Source organism: Palaemon carinicauda, chromosome 11 (genome assembly GCF_036898095.1).
Source record: "Palaemon carinicauda isolate YSFRI2023 chromosome 11, ASM3689809v2, whole genome shotgun sequence".
In the NCBI taxonomy this organism is placed as follows: domain Eukaryota; kingdom Metazoa; phylum Arthropoda; class Malacostraca; order Decapoda; family Palaemonidae; genus Palaemon; species Palaemon carinicauda.
In genome coordinates this window covers 115,421,105-115,446,104 of record NC_090735.1, presented here as the reverse complement: position 1 = coordinate 115,446,104, position 25,000 = coordinate 115,421,105, and the positions used below count along the sequence as shown (strand labels likewise).

General features: G+C 39.6%; 1 protein-coding gene across 1 annotated transcript in view; it reads left to right on the top strand.

Moving 5' to 3' along the window:
* Positions 1 to 25,000, top strand: part of LOC137650134 (mucin-2-like) — a 278,523-nt gene that overhangs the window by 97,096 nt on the left and 156,427 nt on the right. The window contains exons 21-23 of the mRNA XM_068383280.1: positions 7,068 to 7,624; positions 9,379 to 9,434; positions 9,682 to 9,811. Coding sequence (XP_068239381.1) covers positions 7,068 to 7,624; positions 9,379 to 9,434; positions 9,682 to 9,811 — 743 coding nt within the window. The remainder of the gene's footprint in view (positions 1 to 7,067; positions 7,625 to 9,378; positions 9,435 to 9,681; positions 9,812 to 25,000) is intronic.

Genomic DNA, 25,000 nt, shown 5'->3' with positions numbered 1-25,000 from the left:
TATATATATATATATATATATATATATATATATATATATATATATATATATATATATATATAAAGTTGTTTATAGGCATTAGTCGCTAACATGTTGCTCAGCAGGAACTGAATATTAGTCATTGGGTCATGCATATATTGATATATGGTATGATGGTCAAAGGCTACTCTCTAGATAAGAATTGGTTTACCTGATGGAAATGTATCCGATTTGCATTTCGTCAGTTGGGTATTTGTACCCAACTTACCCTCCTTGTCATCAACAGTCATTGCTTAGTTTTCCCTAACCATAGATTGTTGGGGATGGAGTACAAACTTGGGGTCCAATCATAATTTCCAGAACATTATGCGATAAGCCCAAATGCCTTGTTACTATTTCAAGCATTGAAATTATTTTCTAATAGTGATTAAAGCATTAGTTTTGTGCAAAGAGTAAGGGGATTATAGATTAGCCAGTAAAATGTAATTTCTATTCAGAGAAATGGGTAACTTATCTTATTTTAGAAATAGAATGAAATAAAGAAGATATGAAAGGTAAAGAAAATTAATTTATTTGGAGGCCTAAGGAAAATTACTTAATGATATTTGCTTCGTAAACATCACACCATTACCTGTGTAAATTAGTGAGATATAAACAAAAAGTCAGTGTCATCTACTTAGAACAAAGTGCTGACTTGGCAGGAGTTTTTTCTGTAAACTACTCAGCTCTGTATCAAAATTTAGCATAATGCAAGGTAAGTATATTTCTAAACAACTCATAAGTAGTTTGAAAAATCATCACTTATTAGTATAATATTTATTAGAAATTTACTTAAGTAAACCTTGTACTCAACAATCAATGGGTTAACTTTCAAAGTTACTATACTCCTATTACTTGCTTGTAATGTATAGTATTTTTCAAATATCTCATTAATAAGTGGTAGTGCTCTCTAGTTTTACTATGCTCATATATTAGACCTTTTTACTTAACTCTTAGGACAACATATAAAAATTGCATCACTAGAATGCTCAATCCTCCATCATGAAAACTAAAAAATAAAATTTTTCCCACATTTGCATGCCTTGGATGTCTTTTGTTTTGATGGTATCTTAATGGCACTAGAATACTTTATTTGCATATTTTTTTTTAACTTTGGGAACCAATATTGATAAATGCATTGAGCTTGTAAACAAAACAAAAGTCTTTAACATAGATTGTGTTATGTTGTCCCCTTGCCTTTACAGCCAGAGGCCTGTCAATTAGACCATACGCAATGACAAATATTACAGAATACCCAAACATTTCTGTGCTTTTATGTGGACTGGATTGTATGTGTTGATCATAAATTTTTTGATAGTCCCCCATTTTCTGAATCTGATTATAAAAGAGCAAAATGTTCAATATTTGTTTCAGTTATTAAAAAAATATAAATGGCAGAGGTTTTCACATTAGGACAGTTGACTTGTCTTGCTCACAATGATACACTTATATCACTTGATCCGATTCCTGGACCATTTTCTCTGCATCTGTTTTTTGCTGAAGATTACATTGTATGATACAGTATTAGCGAAATTGGTTAGATTTTAATTTCAGTTGGAAAAGTATGAATGTTAGGTTCTCAAAGTTTTTGTTTCATGTTAGAATATCAAGGAGAGCTTTAGGTGTGAAAACCGAAAAAAAGGGAAAATTGAAATTTACAGTCTAATTGTTTATTATATAGTTTTATCTTTTTTAAAATTGCTGTATTATGCACCTGAAGGCACTTTATTTAACAAATTTTGCATATTTTAGTTGAATAGTGAACTTGCTCTCAATGTTTGGGGGGTAATAAAGGGATTTTGACGAAGGAAAAATCTATTTCTGGGGAGAGACCTGTGACGCCCGGTGAAAAAGTCCTTCTTCGTACTTTTTCTGATATAAATCTTCCAAATATACCAGAGAAAATTAAAAGCATGGAATGCAGAGGTTACAACCCTCACGCGAGCACCTTGGTGTCGTATATCTAACAAGGGCGTTTGTAAAACTATTCACAGGCTGTCTTCCATTTAGATAATCCCTTCATCAAAGGGGGAGGGCTGTGACAGGCCCTAGAGAATACAGTTGGGTTACCCTACCGACACCTACCACTCGCGCTCACCAGGTCATCCTTCTGATTTTGGACTTGCAAACAATTTGAGTTTTTTGGGCAGTGTTTTTTCGAAGAGTTTCTCGTTATTTCAACATATTAGTGAAATAATTATCAGTTGTTTTATGATCAACATTACTGAAAACTAAAATTATTAAATGCATACAAGAATATATAAATAAAATATTAGGATTCAAGTTTCATAAATCTAATCAAGAAATTTTATTATCAATTCTCATAAATTACTCAGAACACAGAGTTCATCTCACAACGCACCTCTAATAGTGATTATCTGTCATCTAGCTAAGTGAAACTGTAGTCAGCATCTCCGATGAGAGTTTCAAGTTCCAATTATCTGAAAGTTAGACATCTTGTTGGGTTGTATCAAGGATGCTATGGAGATTTAGAAAGAATTTTAAGCATAGGACCCTGACTCGGCTAACAAATAGGACTCTTGATTCCAAGTAATGGAACACCACTGTATCTCTTCTAAACTTTATTGTTTGGTTATGGCATTTCTTTTACTAGCCAGAGCAGTAAGAAAAATAACTGCAACACCTTTGATAACAAAGATGAGTCTGGAATTAGTGGTAAGAAAAAGGAGTATTCAACTAGGAATTAGTAAAAATTACTCGTATAGGGTCATTATTGCTGCATGCCGGAGTCTGGAGAAGCTGGCTCTTAGAGAATAAAGGAAGTTTTTGGAAGGTTATTGTTCATAGCTGGTAGGCTATACTTTTGGTGAATCATATGAGATTTCCAAAATTTGAGATGTTTTGAAAGTCTTTAAGATATTTAAGCCAGTCGTGTAAAATGGATAAGAGGAATTTACGAAAAATAATACATACAAAATTTAAAATGCTCAGGAAACCATAGAAAATGTGTAGGAAAAGACTAGACTGGATGAAAATCCAAGTTGAAAGCACACCAGACAGGTGAAGCAGAGAGAAACCTGACTGAACATCTCAATGGACATAGTAAATATTGTCGGCTCACCCACGTATATTGACGAAGGAATACTCTAAATGGAAGACGACCTGTGAATAGTGGTTTTCACACGCCCTTTCTTTATACACGACGCTCTTAGGGGTGCTCGCGCGAGGGTAGTAACCTCTGCATTCCATGCTTTAACTTTCTCTGGTATATTTGGAAGTTATTTATGTAAGAAAAGTGACAAGAAGGACCTTTTCACTGGGCGACACAGGTCTCTCCCCGGAAATAGATTTTTCCTTCGTCAAAATCCCTTTTTCAAATTGGCCCTCCGTGTTTACTTTTAACTGGGGACGGAAAAACTAGTCCAGAAGTACTGATGATTTCTTAAGTTGCAAAAGTCAGGGAACACTGATAAGGTGTATTCTTCGGGATCCTCCTTCCCGGGGAATCTATCCCAAGAAAAGTATGATACGAGTGCTCGTTACTTTCTGGTACTGTAATGTAGCAGGATGGCTGTAATTAAATCTCATAAGCTGCTGGCGTATAACCTTGTAAATGTTAGCTTAGAAATTGTTAGCCCCCCTAACTGAACTTACAAAAATGTACCCATCCCATGAAAAAAAATATATATTTGAAATTTTAAATCTATTTACATTCATATTATTGCGCTAGATTAATGGCTGGTGGAGTAGGTGTTATGACTAATTTTCTCTTTTAGGATATCAAATTTAAGTCTTAATGTCTTAGTGTAGTTAGCTCCGGTATAAATTTAGGGTTTGTAACAACGAAACCCAGTATGGATCAGGGGCCAGTAGTTAAGCTATATAGTTCAGTGGCTGTTATAAAGAAATATAATAGTGACTTCATAAGAACAGACAATAAAGGAATAATTGGCAAATTGAAATTTCATTACAGTTTTTTCAAAATGCTCTTTATGTCCTCAATTAACTTACTTACTTTGAGTAAATATTTATAAACAATAACAAAGACATCCACTTTTTTATCTTTGTTATAGATTTTATGGGGAAAGATGTACTGTACTGTGAAGATGATGACATTGACTTTTATAATTCTGGCTTAGTTTTTGTATAATAATGCAGTTGACTTCATGAGGAAAGTTGTAACATAATGATGATAGACTTCTATATTCAGGTTTTCATCATTTTGCCATTTATTTTTATTGAGAACTGTACTATTGAGAATATATTTTATCTTGGAATTGGTTTCATAACTTTACTCAATAGACTTATGAACCTTTGAACTTTTTCTGACAGACCTCAAATTTGGTTAAAAGCATCGACAACATTACCACAATCAGTGGGTTAAAGTTCTATAGCATTAAGAAAATAAATCCTGCTGTGGCCTAATTGCCATCTGTGATCATATTATTTGTATAATTCATGCAAAGTAGTAAGAACCTTAAATGATAACTTAAACGAACCGACACTGGGTGTGTGGTGTTCGGGGATTTCTGAACGTTTGATTATTTGTAATATCATACCTTTGGCTATAGTATTACATCTTAATCATTCATTTAGTAAGCCAAATACACACTGGTTTAATGTTATTATTAAGGTTCTTATATTCTTGGTGTTGGTATTGAATTTTGCATGTCACTTAAGTAGGGGTTTGTTTGCATGGTTAATCACCAAGTCGCTAGGTGTATAGGCTTATGGTGTTTTGTAATAAGCAAAGGTTTTAAGGAAATTACTGATATTTGCATAATGCTTGCTACTTAGGGTCAAGTTTTGCCCTTCATTTATGCTTGCCAGCATTTGCTTTGAAATTGGTTTCTTTTGCTTTCTTACATATTTACAGAATCTTGCCAGAAAGTTTCTGGTAATGGCTTCCTCTAAAATAATTAGAAAACTCTAAGGGCTCCTATAGTTGCCTTCATCAATTCCGGTACACTTCACGGGAAGCTAATGAGACATCTTAATAGCTGTACATTGTAACAAGTAATGCTCAATTTAACAGAGGAGAAACTGTTAATAATGTAACCTGTAAAACAAGGTTGCTGACCTTGTAAACGCATGATCAAAACAGTTTTAACTCAACGACTTTGTTTTATAGGCAGCATTGCCAACTGTTTCATTATTGCTAAGCACGGCATTATCTGCAACATTTTGCAGTTGTCAGAAGTCTTCTTAACTAACTGTGAGGTGTACCGGAATTATGAAGCCAACTTCCAGACAATAGTGGTAAGTTGAGTACAAATAACGATACATAAGTTACTTGAAGCATAAAGTGATTGTTAATATTCGTGGCATTTCCGAAACCTTCGTTCATTAATAAGACCTTTAATGAAGTTTAATTCTATTTTGCTTTTCACTGCAACTGATTAAGAGTTATTTAGATTATTGATTATGAAGAATGTTTCAGCTGTAAAAGAAATTAATTAAAGGGACTTTATACTTTCCTTTTTGCTCATAATTACGGTAAGTAAGACTTTTTAGACATTGTTGCTGCTTTGCTTTTTATTTTGCTGTATCCTGCTTTCAATAATTGATGAATTTCTCCTGAAACATTTAGCTATGGGCATACATGACAGAATTTCTTGCATACAAGTGAAATGAAATTCATACAAAAAATACTCTAGAAAGCTACATTGCCCAGAGTGCCAAGTATTTTACAATATTTGTTTGAATGTAGAAATTCTAATGTAATTTAGGTTTAAATTTTGATTACTGAAGATCAAGTATGTAGCATAACACATGGTAGATGAAGTTTTCATTGACAAAAAAACTATCTCGCAAGGAATTTCTACATTTTCTCAAAATAGAAATAACTGTCATCATTATCATATATACACTACAATTTTTTTATGCAGTCTAGAGTTACTATTGCATGCCTGCTTCCCTGCATACTGTATTTACAAATGACAATTCTTTGTATGTTTCACTATACAAAGTTATCATTAATTTTCTTGAACCTTTAAAGGCCATTGTAAAGAGAAGTCTTGGGATGATCTAAATGATGAGTCCTTTGAGATTCATTCATTAGAGCAAATAATATTTGTGATTTCACTGACTGCAGATAACAAACTGTGATCCTGTACAGCACAGTCTTTTGTATTATATGATTGGTTAGGTTTTCATCTTTATCACCAGTTAAATGGTAAGTACCACCAACATTTCATTTTTCATTTATTTTTCATTACAGTTTAACGTAAATTGCCATAGTATTTTACAGTTTATTATTCAGAGTATATTGCCTCAATTAAATTTATTTGAAAACTACAACAATGACTTTTATCAGCTCAAAAATTCTTTTGAACCTTCTTAAGAAGCCAGCAACTTCAACTTTTTGCCTGAAATTTTATAAAGTCAGTTTCTTGGTAAAGTTGACAACTCTCTTAAGTAGCTGCATTAATAAAAGAGAAGCTTCATTTAGTTCAAAGGCACGTTCACATACTGTACTATGCTACTAATATACTGTCCAACATTAGAGAGCATATAAGGAATTACATCGCCTGATCTCAATTTGAGGAACAAATTACCGTTATATAACATCTTGGATGTGATACTGCTAGACTACACCAGATAAGAAAAACAAATCCTATTATTATCTCCACAAATTTCACACACTTCAGCAACACAGCAATATCAATTATGGAACTTCAGATGTGCTATTCCATGAATCTTAAAGACCAAAACTGAAACTACAATGACTTTTAGCATAATTTGTATGGGCTGAAAATTTGAGGTTTTAAGATTTATCCTCGCCTTTGATAAGAAGAGGGACAGAGATTGTTGAAATCATTAGTTTCATAAAAGGTCATAACAATGATAGAAAGTCAAATTGGTAGGCTAGCAAAGGAATAATTTGATCCTAAGTGTCGCCCATTGTTATTCCAATATGAGAAACTAACAATTATTTCATACCAATTTAACCACCACTGTTTCTACATATTCTTTAAAACTAGTGCTGACTTCAACTTCATATTTACTATAGCAGCCACTGCATTAAATACATTTGCATTGACTTCAGTATTGGATATATCAATGTTTTTTTTTATCTGCAAACTTAGGTTCTTCAACAATGGAGACTACAACAACTGAACAGGTGGAGACTTCTACAGAAACAACAAAGACTACAACAACTGAACAGGTGGAGACTTCTACAGAAACACCAGAGACTACAACAACTGAACAGGTGGAGACTTCTACAGAAACAACAAAGACTACAACAACTGAACAGGTGGAGACTTCTACAGAAACACCAGAGACTACAACAACTGAACAGGTGGAGACTTCTACAGAAACACCAGAGACTACAACAGAACAGGCGAAGACTTCTACAGAAACAACAAAGACTACAACAACAGAACAGGTGAAGACTTCTACAGAAGCGCTAGAGACTACAACAACAGAACAGGTGGAGACTTCAACAGAAACAACAAAGTCTACAACAACTGAAGAGGTGGAGACTTCTACAGAAACACGAGAGACTACAACTGAACAGGGGCCGACACTGCCACCTATTTGTACCTCACCTAATGATCCTGGTTGCAGTGAAGGCATAATTGTACAAATTGGGCAATTATTTGATGAAGATGGCAATTCAACAGTCAATAATATGACACAGGTAACATATTCAGTGTTGTAGCTTGTGTTTGAAAAGTTAGCATTTCTGTAGTGTTAACAATGGCTTGGATATATAAGCTAACATATATTTATTGTAGCTAAAGATAAGAGCATCTGAATTAACGTAACGAACTATTATTATCTATATATTCAGGAGTTAATGTTTGCCAGGGAATAGTAAAGTACACATTTTTTGCCGTATGAGATTATTGCATACCAAGCATATATGGAGAGAGTACACAGTTTGACTGATAAAAACTAAATCCCGAGATATGAAGCATGCCAAAAGCATAAAATGACTAATTGACATCGAATGAATGGTTGGTTAATTTAATAGTTACTGTCTGTGTCATTCATGGTTGCAAAATTTTTGCATAGCTAACTCTCATAGAATTAGTTGCCTGCCTGCACTATTAGATAGCAATCAAGTACCATATAGCCCACTGATGTTGCATGGAATGTAAAATGGAGACATTTGGTTCAAAGTACTTTTATGGCCAATACATGTTTGATCTTCATTGTGTAATTGGCTTCTTAAGTATTTTCTGAACAGTAGGAGTTTGAATTTTATTTCTGAGTTGGTTACTTGAATAATTACCAAAATTTGTCTTTAATTTATATCCTGATGTTAAGTAGATTTGCTTATGCGTATGAATGCTACTCTCATTCCTGCTCTATGTAAGTGTCCCACTATTACCCCTTTTTCATCTCTGTGCTTTGATAGATCATCGCAGAATATTTTGCTCTTGGTATCTGTAGGGACAGAATTAATAATCTATGTACACTAGTCTATGAACTTCATTTTTATGTGCATTTCTTGTATCTACTCATTATATTTAAATATTTTGCAGCTTAATTGTTCATAAATCATCTGACATTCATTTGCCACAAAGTCCCATATAGTCTAATACTTTTAAATCCCTATATTGTACCAAAGTACAGAACTGTGTATCACTTTCAAGGGATATAAAACTCAAATGATCTCTATTTCATGTCCTTATGTAGTTAATTGGTTAGAACATAATATTAGAGGACTGTCTCTTTTTGTCAAAGATACAAGTTTAAATGCAGAGCTAATGTGATCATTTTCTGCTTTCATATGTGTGTATTTGTATTACTGTTCAAAGGGAAGCATATTATTTTGATAACATTGCTGGATTAGTTGACCCTTTGCCTAACTTGGTCTGTAAAACAAGAAATAATGGATTTCCATGTTGGGACATAAAAAGTTTGCTAAAATATGAGGTTCTAATAGGTGATTCCTGTGTTAGAGGAGGAATCTTCGCTGATATAGGCTTCTGGGCAAATAGAAAAACCATAAGTAATGTCCCAAGTAGTTTAAAAGAAAGCCAAAACAAGAAAAAGGGAAGGTTTCATTGGACTTGGGGATTCTCTTTTCTGTCTCCCTTGTTGCCTATACAATACAGTAGTCTATAAGGCCAATTGTCATTGGCATAGAATCATCAAATCCCAATAGAAAGCCTAAAGATACATAGAATAAAGTTATCTATTTAATATTATTATTTTACATACAATAGGTTACTAACAAGTTACTAATTAACTGAGCTACAAAATTACAATGACTTTGAGCTCCTAAATTATATCATATATTTTCAATCTTTTTATTGACAAATTATGTCATGACTAAATTTCTTTCCAATTATGAACTGTGGAGTGATTATTCTGGAACCAGGATGTAACAACATACTGTACAGTATAGACAAAATATTCTAATTTTCATTCTCTTATTTTAAGGAGGTTGTACTTGACAATGTATTCCATGAAGATGATCTCAACAGAACGCTAAAAAGGTTTAGTATATCTAAAAATCTGTAGCTATATTTGTAAGATTGATATGAATTACCAGTACTCATAAAACTTACCCCTCCTTTTATTTTTAGAGTTGTTGTCTCTGTTTTTTGAATAATTATTTTCTCTTTTCTAAAATGTCAAATGAATAAATCAAAATTTAGTCCATTTTAACCATATAGGCATATAGAACTTTTGTTATTTATTGCAGAGGAGTATTTAAAATAATTTGAATTTTCCCCTAACCAGGTTACAAGACAGCGAAAATGGATTCACTGTGGCAGAAACTATAATTTCACAGAATACTTCTACAGCGAATAATGATTCGTTTTGGTACTATACAGAAAGTTCAGGTGCATTTGCAGTAGCCCCCAATAAGGTAATACTCTTTTAAATATTTTAAAAATAATACTAACTGCTTTTATAATGTGAACATTACGACACTGTTTTTAATGTCTTCAAGAAGCCTTGTTAGGAAGGGGATAAAGTTGAATCCTCTACCTGATAAAAAATATTGAAGTGCAGATACAAAACTTTGTTTTTCCATTTCACTAAATATGCCTGAATAATCAATGTGAAGTATTATCTTCACACTATTTTTATTCATCTTTTGTAGTGATTTATCTTTAGCATGATTTATTTTCCTTACCCTTTCCATTTTCTTGATTGAATCTTGCATGATTTATTTTAGCTACCCTTCTCTTTTCTCATGTTCTTATCCTATCTATCGAGATTTTCTGCTCTTGACGTCACGATGGGTAGATTTTCATGGTAGCAATTAGCTGTCTCCATGAAATGATTATTTTCTCAAGCAGCGTATTCTAGGATAAATTGTTTACTTAAATACAATTTTTGCACTGGAATTTTTCTATTTTGTTTACGTCTCTGTTGACGAGGAATTGTTGTCCAATACACACAGCCCTTTCCGAAATTTATTTCATTAAATAATTACTACGTATGCTCTTCAGTTAGGTTTTATTTATCTATATCTATTTGCCAAGACACTTTTCCTAATTTTTTGGGGGGTAGCAGACATCAAAAAAAGGAACAAAAGGGGACTTTCCTCTCTTCGCTCCTCCCAGCCTGACAAGGGATTCTGCCAAGTTTGGCTGGTACTGCTAGGGTGCCACAGCCTACCCAACACCGTTATCCACCACAAATAAAGTTTCATATGCTGACTCCCCTACTGCTGCTACCTCAGCAGTCACCAATGTAACCGGAGGAAGCAGCAGGGCCTACCGGAACTGTCACAATCGCTTGCCATTCATTCATATTTCTAGCTTCTCCCTTGCCTCTCACATCTATCCTCCTATCACCCAGAGCTTTCTTCACTCCATTTATCCATCCATACCTTGGCCATCAACTCTTGCATTCATCATCATCTTCAGCAGACAGCCACTTTCCATTCTCTGCATGGCCAAACCACCCTAACACATTCATATTCACTCTAGCTGCTAAATAATTTCTTACACCTGTTCTCACCCCCAATACTTTGTTCCTAATCCTATCTAATCAAGATACACTAGCCATACTCCTCAAACATTTCATCTCGAACACATTCAATTTCTGTCTCTGTAACTTTTATTCCCCACAGCCCCGATCCATACATCCCAGTTGGTACACTCACTTTCTCATACAGAACTCTCTTTTCATTCATTCCTAGCCCTCTATTCTTTACCACTCCCTTCACTGCCCCCAACACTTTACATCCTTCATTTACACTCCGACATACATTTGCTGCAACAACAGACCCCAAGTACTTAAACTGATCTTCTGTATTTCCTCAAGTAACTCTCCATTCAACAGGAAATTCAACCTAGCACCACCTTCCCTTCTCGTGCATCTCATAATCTTACTCTTACCCCTATTAACTCTCAACTTCCCTCTCTCACATACCCTTCCAAACTCTGTTACTAATCGGCCAAGCTTCTCCTCCAAGTCTGCAACCAATACAGTCTCATGCCCAATCAACAACTGATTTACTTCCCACTCATGTTCTCTCTCGTCGATCAGTTTCAATCCTTGATCAAGCATTTGAGCAATCACCTCTCTCATAATTTCATCAGCGATCAAATTGAACAACCATAGTGACATCACACATCCCTGTCTCAGCCTCACTGTCGTTGAAAACCACTTGCTCATTTTATTTCTTATCCTAACACCCGCTATACTGTATGTAGAAACTCTTCACTGCATGCAACAATCTTCCACCAATTCCATGTAACCTCATCGCATTCCACATCACTTCCCTATCAACTCTATCATACGCGTTCTCCAGATCCATAAACATAACCTACAACTCCTTGCTTTTTGTAAATATTTCTCACATCTGCCTAACTGTTAAAATCTGATTCATACATCCCCTACCTCTTCTAAAACCACCCTGTACTTCTAAGATTGCATCCTTTGTTTTATCCTTAATCCTATTAATTGCTACTCTACCATACACTTTACCAACCACACTCGACAAACTTATACCTTATGAATTACAACACTCATACACATCTCCCTTACCTTTATGTAGTGGTACAATACATGCACACACCAAGTCCACTGGTACCATTGACAACATGAAACTTATATGTATGCACAGTACTCTATATTCCCCTGGAGTTGCAAAATTACTCCTTGTATTCTATATTCAGTAGACCCCTATGAAGACTTCTGCTTCTACAGAGCTTAATCCCCTTTTCCGAGTCTGTTATAGCTCCTCAAGACCGTGTAGGCTTAGAAGTCTCGCACAGTGCTTTATTTTCATCTGTTTGGATAGACATGCAAGTTTTCTCCTTTTCAAACAAGCATTCAAGACTTGAACACCTGGCTGAACCCTGTGACAGGATCCTGCTCTTGGCATCCCTCGCTGAGCCTCCCCCTCATGCATTTAGAGGCGCCCCTAATACAGTAATAGTGGAAGAGCTCCCTTCATCCTGTCTTTGCCGAGCAGCCAAGTAACAAAGAGCTATGAGGGTGGACCCAACAGCCCTCTTCCAGTACTAGGACTGAGCTGCACCTGAGCCATAGAATCAAAACCTACATTAGATAAATTGGTGTTAATTAGGTGGTTTCATTTGTTTACTTTGTTACTGTCTGGCTTAAAAAATCAGGGGTGCATGCATAATTTGTTGTAACTTTTGTGTTCATTGTGCTAGGTTAAGATTTTTGTACTGTATTTGATTTTTTTTTTTTTATAATCTTATGGACATCAGGCAACAATGATTGCCATCCACTTATTTACTAACTTCTTTGTACCCTGGATAATCAAGTAACCTTTTATCTAAGATTTTCATCATAATTTATTTTGTTTGGACTAACCCTTTTATTCACGGGGTAACTGAGTACTGTATTTTTTTAAATATTCAACTTAGCCGGTGAATATATATAATAGCTGCAACTCTGTTGCTCGACAGACACATACAGTAAAAACTCGCCAGCGATCGCTATACAGGTTGTGGGTGTGCCCACCAGCGCCAACTGTCGGCCAGATACCACTCTCGATGTAAACAAAGACTCAATTTCTTCTCTGTCGACGTGTCGACAAGACGTACTTACTCGCTGTTGAACCTGGAGTTTTTCCCATCATACATTTGGTGAAGTACTTTAATTTGGTTTGAGCTTTCGCAGTACAGTGAACCCTCGCTACTTCGCGGTTCGACCATCGCGGATTCACCACTTCGCGGATTTTTTCCATAACCCATATATATATACAGTAATATATATATATATATATATATATATATATATATATATATATATATATATATATATATATATATATATATATATATGTATATATATATATATATATATATATATATATATATATACATATATATATATATACATATATATATATATATATATATATATATATATATATATATATATATATATATATATATATATATATATATATATATATATATATATATATATGCATGTATATGTGTATACATATAAATATATATATATACACACACACACACACACACACACACATATATATATATATATATATATATATATATATATATATATATATATATATATATATATATATATATATATATATATATATAACATATATATATATATATATATATATATATATATATATATATATATATATATATATATATATATATATATATATATATATATATATAGTAGGAAGATGTGATGTAGTTCTAAGGGAAAAGCTCTACCTCCAGTTTGTTTCTACATTATGATCAGAGATAAATGTAAACAAAACATTGGTTGCCATTTTTTATCGTGCTTTTTAGCATGTTTAGGAAATGCATGATATAAAATCACCTTTAATATTTGTGCCTGTTTTAGTTTAGGGTACTGTAGTACATGCATTAAGTGTTCTGTACATTAAAGGGTAGTTTGTTAACAGTACTACGTACAAGGGAAGGTTTTAAAAGTCTGAATATACATGTTGAATAAATAGGTAAATATGGTGTCACTACTTCGCGGATTTTCACCTATCGCGGCCGCGACTGGAACCTATCTACCGCGATAAACGAGGGTTCACTGTACAGGTGTTTTTCTTCAAATAAATCCTTGAACTCTTTTTGGATCGGATTAATTGTTGATGACTTAGATCGTTTTTTGGAATTTTCCCTTAACTAATTCAAAATGGCTGACCTTTCACAAGTTCCCAAGTTCAGAAAATGTAATGCTAGGGACTGTCATAGGCGTCTTCCAAAGGCTTCTCTCGACCCTCACACTGTTTGTTCCAATTGTCGGGGTAAAACCTGTCAATTGGAAGATCGGTGTGAGGAATGCGTGGGCCTTTCGGAATTCGATTTTATCGAATTTGAGAAATATACACGCAGACTAGAGAGAGATAGGGTAAGGAGAAGTTCTTCTAGGTCGGTAGATTTTTCCTCTCCACATGCCCCTGAACCTAATCCTTCCCCTGTAGTGGTTGTTCCTAACCCCCCTCCTAGCACTCAGGAACCGTCGATGCAAGACATGATGCGTGCTATTCATGCCTTGGGGGAGAGAGTTGAGGCCTTAGCAAGTGACCGAAATCAACTCATGGCAGACGTAAAGGAACTAAAGTGCCAAAGTGCCACGGCGGAAAGTGTTAAAGTGCCTAGTGTTTCTCAAAGTGTTGTGAACAGTGTTGCGCTCGAGGGTTCGTCTGTTCGTGCCTGTCGTCCACCTAGTCCGGGACCTCTTGCAAGCTCCCAAGCCCAGGGGAGAAGCAATGTCGTACGACTCATGGGTTCGAGAGGCTTTGATCAGCGAACAGACGTTCCCTCTATGGCATCAGGCGTATCTCTCCAAGATCGCCCCTACCAACGTAAGACGAGAGAGCCCATTTTTACCTCGTCGTCCGAAGGTGTTTCTCGTAAGAAACCTTGGACCAAGGTCTCCAGACCTTTGAAGCGTAAGTCGGTCCCTTCAGGACAAGTCCAACGTCCCGGTTGTAGCCACTGGGACAGTTCGAACCCGTTGCCGTCATCTGATGACTGCTCGCCGCCTAAGAGAGGCAAAGTTGTGCCGTCTCAGTCACTCACCCCGTCTGTTACCGCACCTGCTTCCGTAGACCCTAAATGGGTGTTACTGCAAGACATGCAGTCCAAGCTTGCGTTCTTGATGGAGGACTACAATGTGGAGAAGGTTTCCGTTGAACCTACTGGCCATCAACCATCCAAGCGGTCTGTTGTGCGTCCTGTTGACGTTGAGGTAGCTTTCTCGCGTCAACCAGTTGGGGTAGTACCTCCACCGATGCGACCCAGTGTGGATTTCCAGCCGCACGTTGACGTTAGGCAACGCACTGATGTGATTGGTGACGTTCAGGACGTTCATCAATCATCAGAGTTGACTTGTTTTGACGCGGTGCGTCAACCTCCGCAACCCGGTATGGTGTTGACTGCACAACCCAGACGGTCTAAACAGTCTCGGGTGGACGCTGTGCGTCCTCGCGCACCTGTGGTTGTTGACAGTTCCCAGACTGTTCAGCAGTTCCAGGACGCTGCGTCCGGCTCCGTCACGTATGCACCAGTGCGACCGGACTCTGCGAGTCAAACGTTGCCCACACCTTTGCCGTTTTCTCATCAGTTATCGGATGAGGAACTGTCAGATGAGGACGTTGCTGAACCACATCCTGAGGATCAACCTTCAGAACTTGATGAGCCTAAAGCAGTTCAACCATCCTTGGACTTTAGAAAAGTCATGGCTGTGTTTAAAGAGTTGTTCCCTGACCACTTTATTTCTGTGGCTCCTCGTTTGCCGCCGTCAGAGTTTGTCTTAGGCGTTCCTACTACCATGCCTGCCTTTACTAAACTCGTTCTCTCTCGCTCATCCAAGAGAGCTTTACGGCTGTTAGGCGATTGGTTAGAGACCAAGAGGAGTTTAGGGAAGACAGCATTTGCCTTCCCCCCATCTAAACTCTCGTCTAGATCGAGCGTCTGGTATGCCACGGGAGAAGTTCTCGGCTTGGGAGTTTCTGCCTCTGCCCAGGGCGACTTCTCAAGTCTTGTAGACTCTCCCCGCCGCCTTGCCATGAGACGCTCGAAGATTTGTTGGTCACCCTCGGACCTGGACCACCTTCTTAAAGGTATATTTAGGGCGTTCGAAGTCTTTAACTTCCTAGACTGGTGTTTAGGAGCCCTGAGTAGGAAAATCTCTTCTGCTGATAAGGATGTTTCCTTACTCATTATGTCCTGCATGGACAAGGCCGTCCGTGATGGGTCCAACGAACTTGCCGCTTCATTCACGTCCGGAGTCCTGAAGAAACGAGAGTCTCTATGCTCTTTCCTGTCTGCTGGAGTGACGCCATGCCAAAGATCTGAGCTACTCTTTGCGCCCTTGTCCAAGTGCCTGTTTCCTGAAGTCTTGGTTAAGGAAATTGCCTTGTCTTTAGTGCAGAAGGACACCCACGATCTAGTTGCGTCCTCGGCTCGCAAAGCTCCCCCTTTGCCTGCATTGTCTGCTAGACCTAGGATAGACACTCCAGCGTCTCGGTTTATCCCGCCCTTTCGTGGCAGAGCCTCCAGCAGGGGAGGTGCTCGTGCCGAAGGGAAGAGAGGGAAGAGTAAAGGATCCAAGTCCTCTAAGGGCAGAGTCTGACTGCCCGCAACTTCAGACAGCAGTAGGTGCCAGACTCAAGAACTTCTGGCAAGCCTAGGAGAAGAGAGGCGCAGATCAACAATCTGTGAGGTTGCTCAGAGAGGGGTACAAAATCCCTTTTGTACGCAAACCCCCTCTAGCGACGTCCCCCATCGATCTCTCTCCCAGGTACAGAGAGGAAGAAAAGAGACAAGCCCTGAAACTTGAAGTGTCTCTTTTGCTAGAGAAGGGAGCGGTGGTCAAAGTCTCGGACCTTCAATCACCGGGGTTTTACAACCGTCTCTTCCTAGTATCAAAGAAGACAGGAGGTTGGAGACCGGTGCTAGACGTCAGTGCTCTGAATGTCTTTGTCACAAAGACGAAGTTTACCATGGAGACCACAAAGTCAGTCCTAGCAGCGGTCAGAAAGGAAGACTGGATGGTCTCTCTAGACCTAAGGGACGCCTACTTCCACATCCCCATTCACTCAGACTCCCAACCCTATCTGAGATTCGTCTTCGAAGATGTGGTGTACCAGTTTCGGGCCCTGTGCTTTGGCCTAAGCACAGCTCCTCTCGTGTTTACGAGGCTTATGAGGAATGTGGCAAAATTCCTCCACTTATCGGACATCCGAGCCTCCCTTTATTTGGACGACTGGCTTCTCAGAGCCTCTTCCAGTCGTCGCTGTCTGAAGGATCTCAATTGGACTCTAGATCTGACCAAGGAATTGGGACTCCTAGTTAATTTGGAAAAGTCACAGCTGGTCCCATCCCAAACTATTCTGTATTTAGGGATGGAGATTCACAGTCAAGTTTTTCGGGCTTTTCCGTCGGCCCCCAGAATAGATCAAGCCCTGCTCTCCATCCAGAAGATGCTGAAGAAAGAACGCTGCTCAGTCAGGCTGTGGATGAGTCTGGTAGGGACGCTGTCACCCCTGGAGCAATTTGTCTCGCTAGGAAGGCTACACCTCCGTCCTCTTCAATTCCATCTGGCTTTTCACTGGAAAAAGGACAAGACGCTAGAGGCGGTCTCGATCCCGATTTCCGAAAAGATAAAGTCTTGTCTGACTTGGTCCCATCCATATACCAAAGGCACTTCCCCCAATTTTGGGGGGTAGCCGACATCAACAAGAACAAAACAAAAAAAAAGGGGACCTCTACTCTCTATGTTCCTCCAGCCTAACCAGGGACTCAGCCGAGTTCAGCTGGTACTGCTAGGGTGCCACAGCCCAACCTCCCACATTTCCACCACAGATGAAGCTTCATACTGCTGAGTCCCCTACTGCTGCTACCTCCGCGGTCATCTAAGGCACCGGAGGAAGCAGCAGGGCCTACCGGAACTGCGTCACAATCGCTCGCCATTCATTCCTATTTCTAGCACGCTCTCTTGCCTCTCTCACATCTATCCTCCTATCACCCAGAGCTTTCTTCACACCATCCATCCACCCAAGCCTTGGCCTTCCTCTTGTACTTCTCCCATCAACTCTTGCATTCATCACCTTCTTTAGCAGACAGCCATTCTCCATTCTCTCAACATGGCCAAACCACCTCAACACATTCATATCCACTCTAGCCGCTAACTCATTTCTTACACCCGTTCTCACCCTCACCACCTCGTTCCTGACCCTATCTACTCGAGATACACCAGCCATACTCCTCAGACACTTCATCTCAAACACATTCAATTCCTGTCTCTCCATCACTTTCATTCCCCACAACTCTGATCCATACATCACAGTTGGTACAATCACTTTCTCATATAGAACTCTCTTTACATTCATGCCCAACCCTCTATTTTTTACTACTCCCTTAACTGCCCCCAACACTTTGCAACCTTCATTCACTCTCTGACGTACATCTGCTTCCACTCCACCATTTGCTGCAATAACAGACCCCAAGTACTTAAACTGATCCACCTCCTCAAGTAACTCTCCATTCAACATGACATTCAACCTTGCACCACCTTCCCTTCTCGTACATCTCATAACCTTACTCTTACCCACATTAACTCTCAACTTCCTTCTCTCACACACCCTTCCAAATTCTGTTACTAGTCGGTCAAGCTTCTCTTCTGTGTCTGCTACCAGTACAGTATCATCCGCAAACAACAACTGATTTACCTCCCATTCATGATCATTCTCGTCTACCAGTTTTAATCCTCGTCCAAGCACTCGAGCATTCACCTCTCTCACCACTCCATCAACATACAAGTTAAACAACCACGGCGACATCACACATCCCTGTCTCAGCCCCACTCTCACCGGAAACCAATCGCTCACTTCATTTCCTATTCTAACACATGCTTTACTACCTTTGTAGAAACTTTTCACTGCTTGCAACAACCTTCCACCAACTCCATATAACCTCATCATATTCCACATTGCTTCCCTATCAACTCTATCATATGCTTTCTCCAGATCCATAAACGCAACATACACCTCCTTACCTTTTGCTAAATATTTCTCGCATATCTGCCTAACTGTAAAAATCTGATTGATACAACCCCTACCTCTTCTAAAACCCCCCTGTACTTCCCAGATTGCATTCTCTGTTTTATCCTTAATCCTATTAATCAGTACTCTACCATACACTTTTCCAACTACACTCAACAAACTAATACCTCTTGAATTACAACACTCATGCACATCTCCCTTACCCTTATATAGTGGTACAATACATGCACAGACCCAATCTACTGGTACCATTGACAACACAAAACACACATTAAACAATCTCACCAACCATTCAATTACAGTCACACCCCCTTCCTTCAACATCTCAGCTTTCACACCATCCATACCAGATGCTTTTCCTACTCTCGTTTCATCTAGTGCTCTCCTCACTTCCTCTATTGTAATCTCTCTCTCATTCTCATCTCCCATCACTGGCATCTCAACACCTGGAACAGCAATTATCTCTGCCTCCCTATCATCCTCAACATTCAGCAAACTTTCAAAATATTCCGCCCACCTTTTCCTTGCCTCCTCTCCTTTTAACAACCTTCCATTTCCATCTTTCACTGTCTCTTCAATTCTTGTGCCGGCCTTTCTTACTCTCTTCACTTCTTTCCAAAACTTCTTCTTATTCTCTTCATATGACTGACCCAGTCCCTGCCCCCACCTCAGGTCAGCTGCCCTCTTTGCCTCACGTACCTTGCGCTTTACTTCCACCTTTTTCTCTCTATATTTTTCATACTTCTCTATACTATTACTCTGCAGCCATTCTTCAAAAGCCCTCTTTTTCTCTTCCACTTTTACCTTCACTTCTTCATTCCACCATTCACTGCCCTTCCTCATGCTGCCTCCAACAACCTTCTTGCCACATACATCACTTGCCATCCCAACAAAATTTTCTTGGTGGAAGGACAATATCAGCCTAAGAGAGGGGCTTCCCCTGGCAGTTCAGACACCCAACCACGTTCTCTTCTCGGACGCATCGGACTTGGGCTGGGGCGCGACGCTGGACGGTCGGGAATGCTCAGGTCTGTGGAACTCGAGTCAGAGGAGCATGCATATCAACAGCAAGGAGTTTTTGGCGGTTCATCTGGCCTTGATAAGCTTCGAGAATCTCCTTCGAGGCAAAGTGGTGGAGGTAAACTCGGACAACACCACGGCCTTGGCGTACATTTCCAAACAGGGAGGTACCCACTCACTGACGTTGTACGAGATCGCAAGGGACCTGCTCATCTGGTCAAAAGATCGAGGCATCTCCCTAGTAACGAGGTTCATCCAGGGCGACTTGAACGTCCTAGCAGATTGTCTCAGTCGGAAAGGTCAAGTAATTCCAACCGAATGGACCCTCCACAAGGATGTGTGCAAGAGACTTTGGGCGACTTGGGGTCAACCCACCATAGATCTCTTTGCAACCTCGCTGACCAAGAGGCTTCCAATCTATTGCTCTCCAGTCCCGGACCCAGCAGCAATACATATAGATGCCTTCCTCCTAGATTGGTCACATCTGGATCTTTATGCATTCCCACCATTCAAGATTGTCAACAAGGTACTGCAGAAATTCGCCTCTCACGAAGGGACAAGGTTGACGTTAGTTGCTCCCCTCTGGCCCGCGAGAGAATGGTTCACCGAGGTACTTCGATGGTTAGTAGACGTTCCCAGAAGTCTTCCTCTAAGAGTAGACCTTCTACGTCAGCCACACGTAAAGAAGGTACACCAAAGCCTCCACGCTCTTCGTCTGACTGCCTTCAGACTATCGAAAGACTCTCGAGAGCTAGAGGCTTTTCGAAGGAGGCAGCCAGTGCGATTGCTAGAGCAAGGAGAGCGTCTACCATTAGAGTCTACCAATCAAAGTGGGAAGTCTTCCGAGACTGGTGCAAGTCAGTTTCCGTATCCTCGACCAGTACCTCTGTAGCCCAAATAGCTGATTTTCTCTTATACCTGAGAAAAGGACGATCCCTTTCAGCTCCCACTATCAAGGGCTACAGAAGCATGTTGGCCTCGGTCTTCCGGCATAGAGGCTTAGATCTTTCCAACAATAAAGATCTGCAAGACCTCCTTAAGTCTTTCGAGACCTCTAAGGAGCGTCGTTTGGCTACTCCTGGGTGGAATTTAGACGTGGTCCTAAGATTCCTCATGTCAGACAGGTTTGAGCCTTTACAGTCAGCCTCCCTGAAAGATCTCACTCTTAAGACTCTTTTCCTGGTATGCTTAGCCTCGGCTAAAAGAGTCAGTGAGCTTCATGCCTTCAGCAAGAACATCGGGTTTTCGTCAGAAAAAGCTACTTGTTCTCTGCAACTTGGTTTCCTAGCCAAAAATGAGCTACCTTCTCGTCCTTGGCCTAAATCTTTCGATATTCCTAGCTTATCGGAGATCGTAGGCAATGAACTAGAAAGAGTCTTATGCCCTGTTAGAGCTCTTAAGTTCTACTTAGCTCGTACTAAACCTTTACGAGGCCAATCTGAAGCGTTATGGTGTTCGGTTAAGAAACCATCCTTGCCTATGTCAAAGAATGCTTTGTCATATTTTATCAGATTGTTAATACGAGAAGCTCATTCACACTTGAGTGAGGAAGACCGATCTTTGCTTAAGGTTAAGACGCACGAGGTTAGAGCTGTAGCAACTTCCGTGGCCTTTAAGCAAAATAGATCTCTGCAAAGTATCATGGACGCAACCTATTGGAGAAGCAAGTCAGTGTTCGCGTCATTTTACTTGAAAGATGTCCAGTCTCTTTACGAGAACTGCTATACACTGGGACCATTCGTAGCAGCGAGTGCAGTAGTGGGTGAGGGCTCAACCACTACAATTCCCTAATTCCATATCCTTTTAATCTGTCTCTTGAAATGTTTTAATGTTGTTTTTATGAGTTGTCCGGAAGGCTAAGAAGCCTTTCGCATCCTGGTTGATTTGGCGGGTGGTCAAAGTCATTTCTTGAGAGCGCCCAGATTAGGGGTTTGATGAGGTCCTGTTGTATGGGTTGCAGCCCTTGATACTTCAGCTCCTGGGGGTCTGTCAGCATCCTAAGAGGATCGCGGGGCTCCGTAAGGAAGACGTACTTACAAGGCAGAGTAATCGTCTAAGTCGACTTCCTTACCAGGTACCTATTTATTTTGGTTTTGTTATATTGATAACTGTCAAAATGAAATAAAAAACTCATAGCTTATACGATGTAAACATATTTAACTCTGGTCTCTACCCACCTCCTTGGGTGTGAATCAGCTATTATATATTCACCGGCTAAGTTAAATATTTAAAAATGATATTTTAATTATAAAATAAATTTCTGAATATACTTACCCAGTGAATATATAAATTAAACGACCCTCCCTTCCTCCCCAATAGAGACGCAGTGGGATGAGGAGATATTGAGTCTTTGTTTACATCGAGAGTGGTATCTGGCCGACAGTTGGCGCTGGTGGGCACACCCGCAACCTGTACAGCGATCGCTGGCGAGTTTTTACTGTATGTGTCTGTCGAGCAACAGAGTTGCAGCTATTATATATTCACCGGGTAAGTATATTAAAAAATTTATTTTATAATTAAAATATCATTTTTTATCTGTTCCCATTATATTTGCCTACACAGCATACAAACCCGAGTTGGAATTGGTCGTTAGAGTTGAAAAACTAAGTGGTTATCCAGCTGGTGAGGGTGTGGGTCAAGGACCCCCTTTGTCTTTCCAGTCAGAGCACCTTCACTTCTGTTTTGGCTGCTTTCATGTACTAAAAGAGAAGCTGTCAAAGGTTACTGCTCTGCCTTGAGTGTGATCTTCCAAATGAAGGGTATAGACCTCTCAGCTTCCTGGGAATTATCTATGCTTGTAAGGAGCTTCAACCAGTTTTCCCACCCCGGGGTCTCAGGCCCCTATGTGGGATGTGACTTTTGTCCTCAAGGCTCTTACTCGTACCCCATTTGAGCCTTTGAGGAGGTTGTCAGACAGGGATCTAACTCTCGAGACTGTCTTTTTGCTAGTCTTAGCATCGTCAAAGAGAGTTAGTGAGTTGAACAGTCTCTCTTATGTAATTACTCACACTAAGGAGTGGAAGGAGGTTTCCTTTAGTTTTATGCTGGACTTTGTGGACAAAACCCAGAACCTTGCAGCACATGACCACAGCTTTGAGTCTTTCTCCATCCCCTCTCTTTGGGAGGTGTTGGGTGGTGATCTAGAAGAGATGCGTGTGTGTCCTGTGAGGGTTCTGCGGTGCTATCCAAAAAAGACCCAAGACCTCAGGCTTGAATATCAGAAAAGTTTTGTTAGCACTGGCTGGTCCAAGAAAAAGGTGGCAAGGAATATATTCTTTCTGGGTTTATGAGATGATCTGGAGAGCGTATGCCTTGCCTAACTAGAGAGTCGAGGCTCTAGCTAGGAACAGAGCTCATGAGCTCTGGGGTATTAGCCCAATCTTGCCTTCAGGAGAAACAGGTCAGTGGGCTTAGTTTTGAAGGTTGTTGTCAGGAAAAGACAAACCACATTCACAGCCTTTTACTTGGGAAAGAGTATTCACAAGTCCCTTGACACCTTTATGCCTGGGTCTGTGATGGCTCCTCAAGTATTTGTGTAACCAGCCCAGCTCCCACAGGGAAGAAGGATGCATCTCGTCTATGGTAACATTTGAATACAAGCCTAGAATGAACAGTAGTATGATTGGCTCTTCTCCTTAATTCTTCTGCCCCCCCCCTTTAATGAACGAAATGGTATATGTTTCCAACTGACATCCCTTCTGGGGAAGTAAATTTCCAGTTTGATCAGGTACACGAGTACATGTACAGCCCGGATCCTAGCAGTCTGTTATCTATATGAGAGACAGATATCGGGTTGGTGGGGATAATCCCTTAGTTTCAACACAGATCAAGTGGTGATCACTTACAGGATAGAAAATGAACTTTCCAGTTTGCATTCCCGTCTCCTTAACCAAAGGATGAGGGTTTTTGTACTATGCAGGAACAAATCACAAATTTTTTTAAGTGATTTGTATTTTTCCTAGCCAAACAAACCCTAGTCCTTTAGTCAAATTTCCCTCCTCAATCACCCCTCTCATTCCTGGGCCAAATCATCAAAAGGTTAAGGCACTCCAAATGTAAAGGAGGTGGGGCTCCTCGCACCCTCACCAGCTGGAGGACCGGTCGTTATTCAACTATAACAACAGATACCAGGTCTAGCTGAAATAATCTCCCTAATTAAAGAACTCGGGTATATATAGTTATAAAAAATGCAAATTACACTACTCTAATAAAGATTTGTGATTTTGCATTGTTCTGACTAACCCCTTGTTTCAACATCGAACTTTGCACATCCTGTTAAGAGATGGCCTTATAAAATCAGCGTAATTTGCAAGAATAAAGGAATGAGATAGGTTGAAGGAATCTCTAATTTTAATTTTATTTACTTTTCAATATGTTGAAAGTTTAAATTGAATTAGCAGGATAATATCTAAAGTCATAAACATACATACATATACCAGGGCACCTCCCCCAATTTTGGGGGGTAGCTGACATCAACAAATGTAACAAAAACAAATAAGGGGACCTCTACTCTCTACGTTCCTCCCAGCCTAACAAGGGACTCAACCGAGTTCAGCTGGTACTGCTAGGGTGCCACAGCCCACCCTCCACCGTTATCCACCACAGATGAAGCTTCATAATGCTGAATCCCCAACTGCTGCTACCTCCGCGGTCATCTAAGGCATCGGAGGAAGCAGCAGGGCCTACCGGAACTGCGTCACAATCACTCGCCATTCATTCCTATTTCTAGCACGCTCTCTTGCCTCTCTCACATTTATCCTCCTATCACCCAGAGCTTCCTTCACTCCATCCATCCACCCAAACCTTGGCCTTCCTCTTTTATTTCTCCCATCAACTCTTGCATTCATCACCTTCTTTAGCAGACAGCCATTTTCCATTCTCGCAACATGGCCAAACCACCTCAACATATTCATATCCACTCTAGCTGTTAACTCATTTCTTACACCCGTTCTCACTCTCACCACTTCGTTCCTAACCCTATCTACTTGAGATACACCAGCCATATTCCTTAGACACTTCACCTCAAACACATTC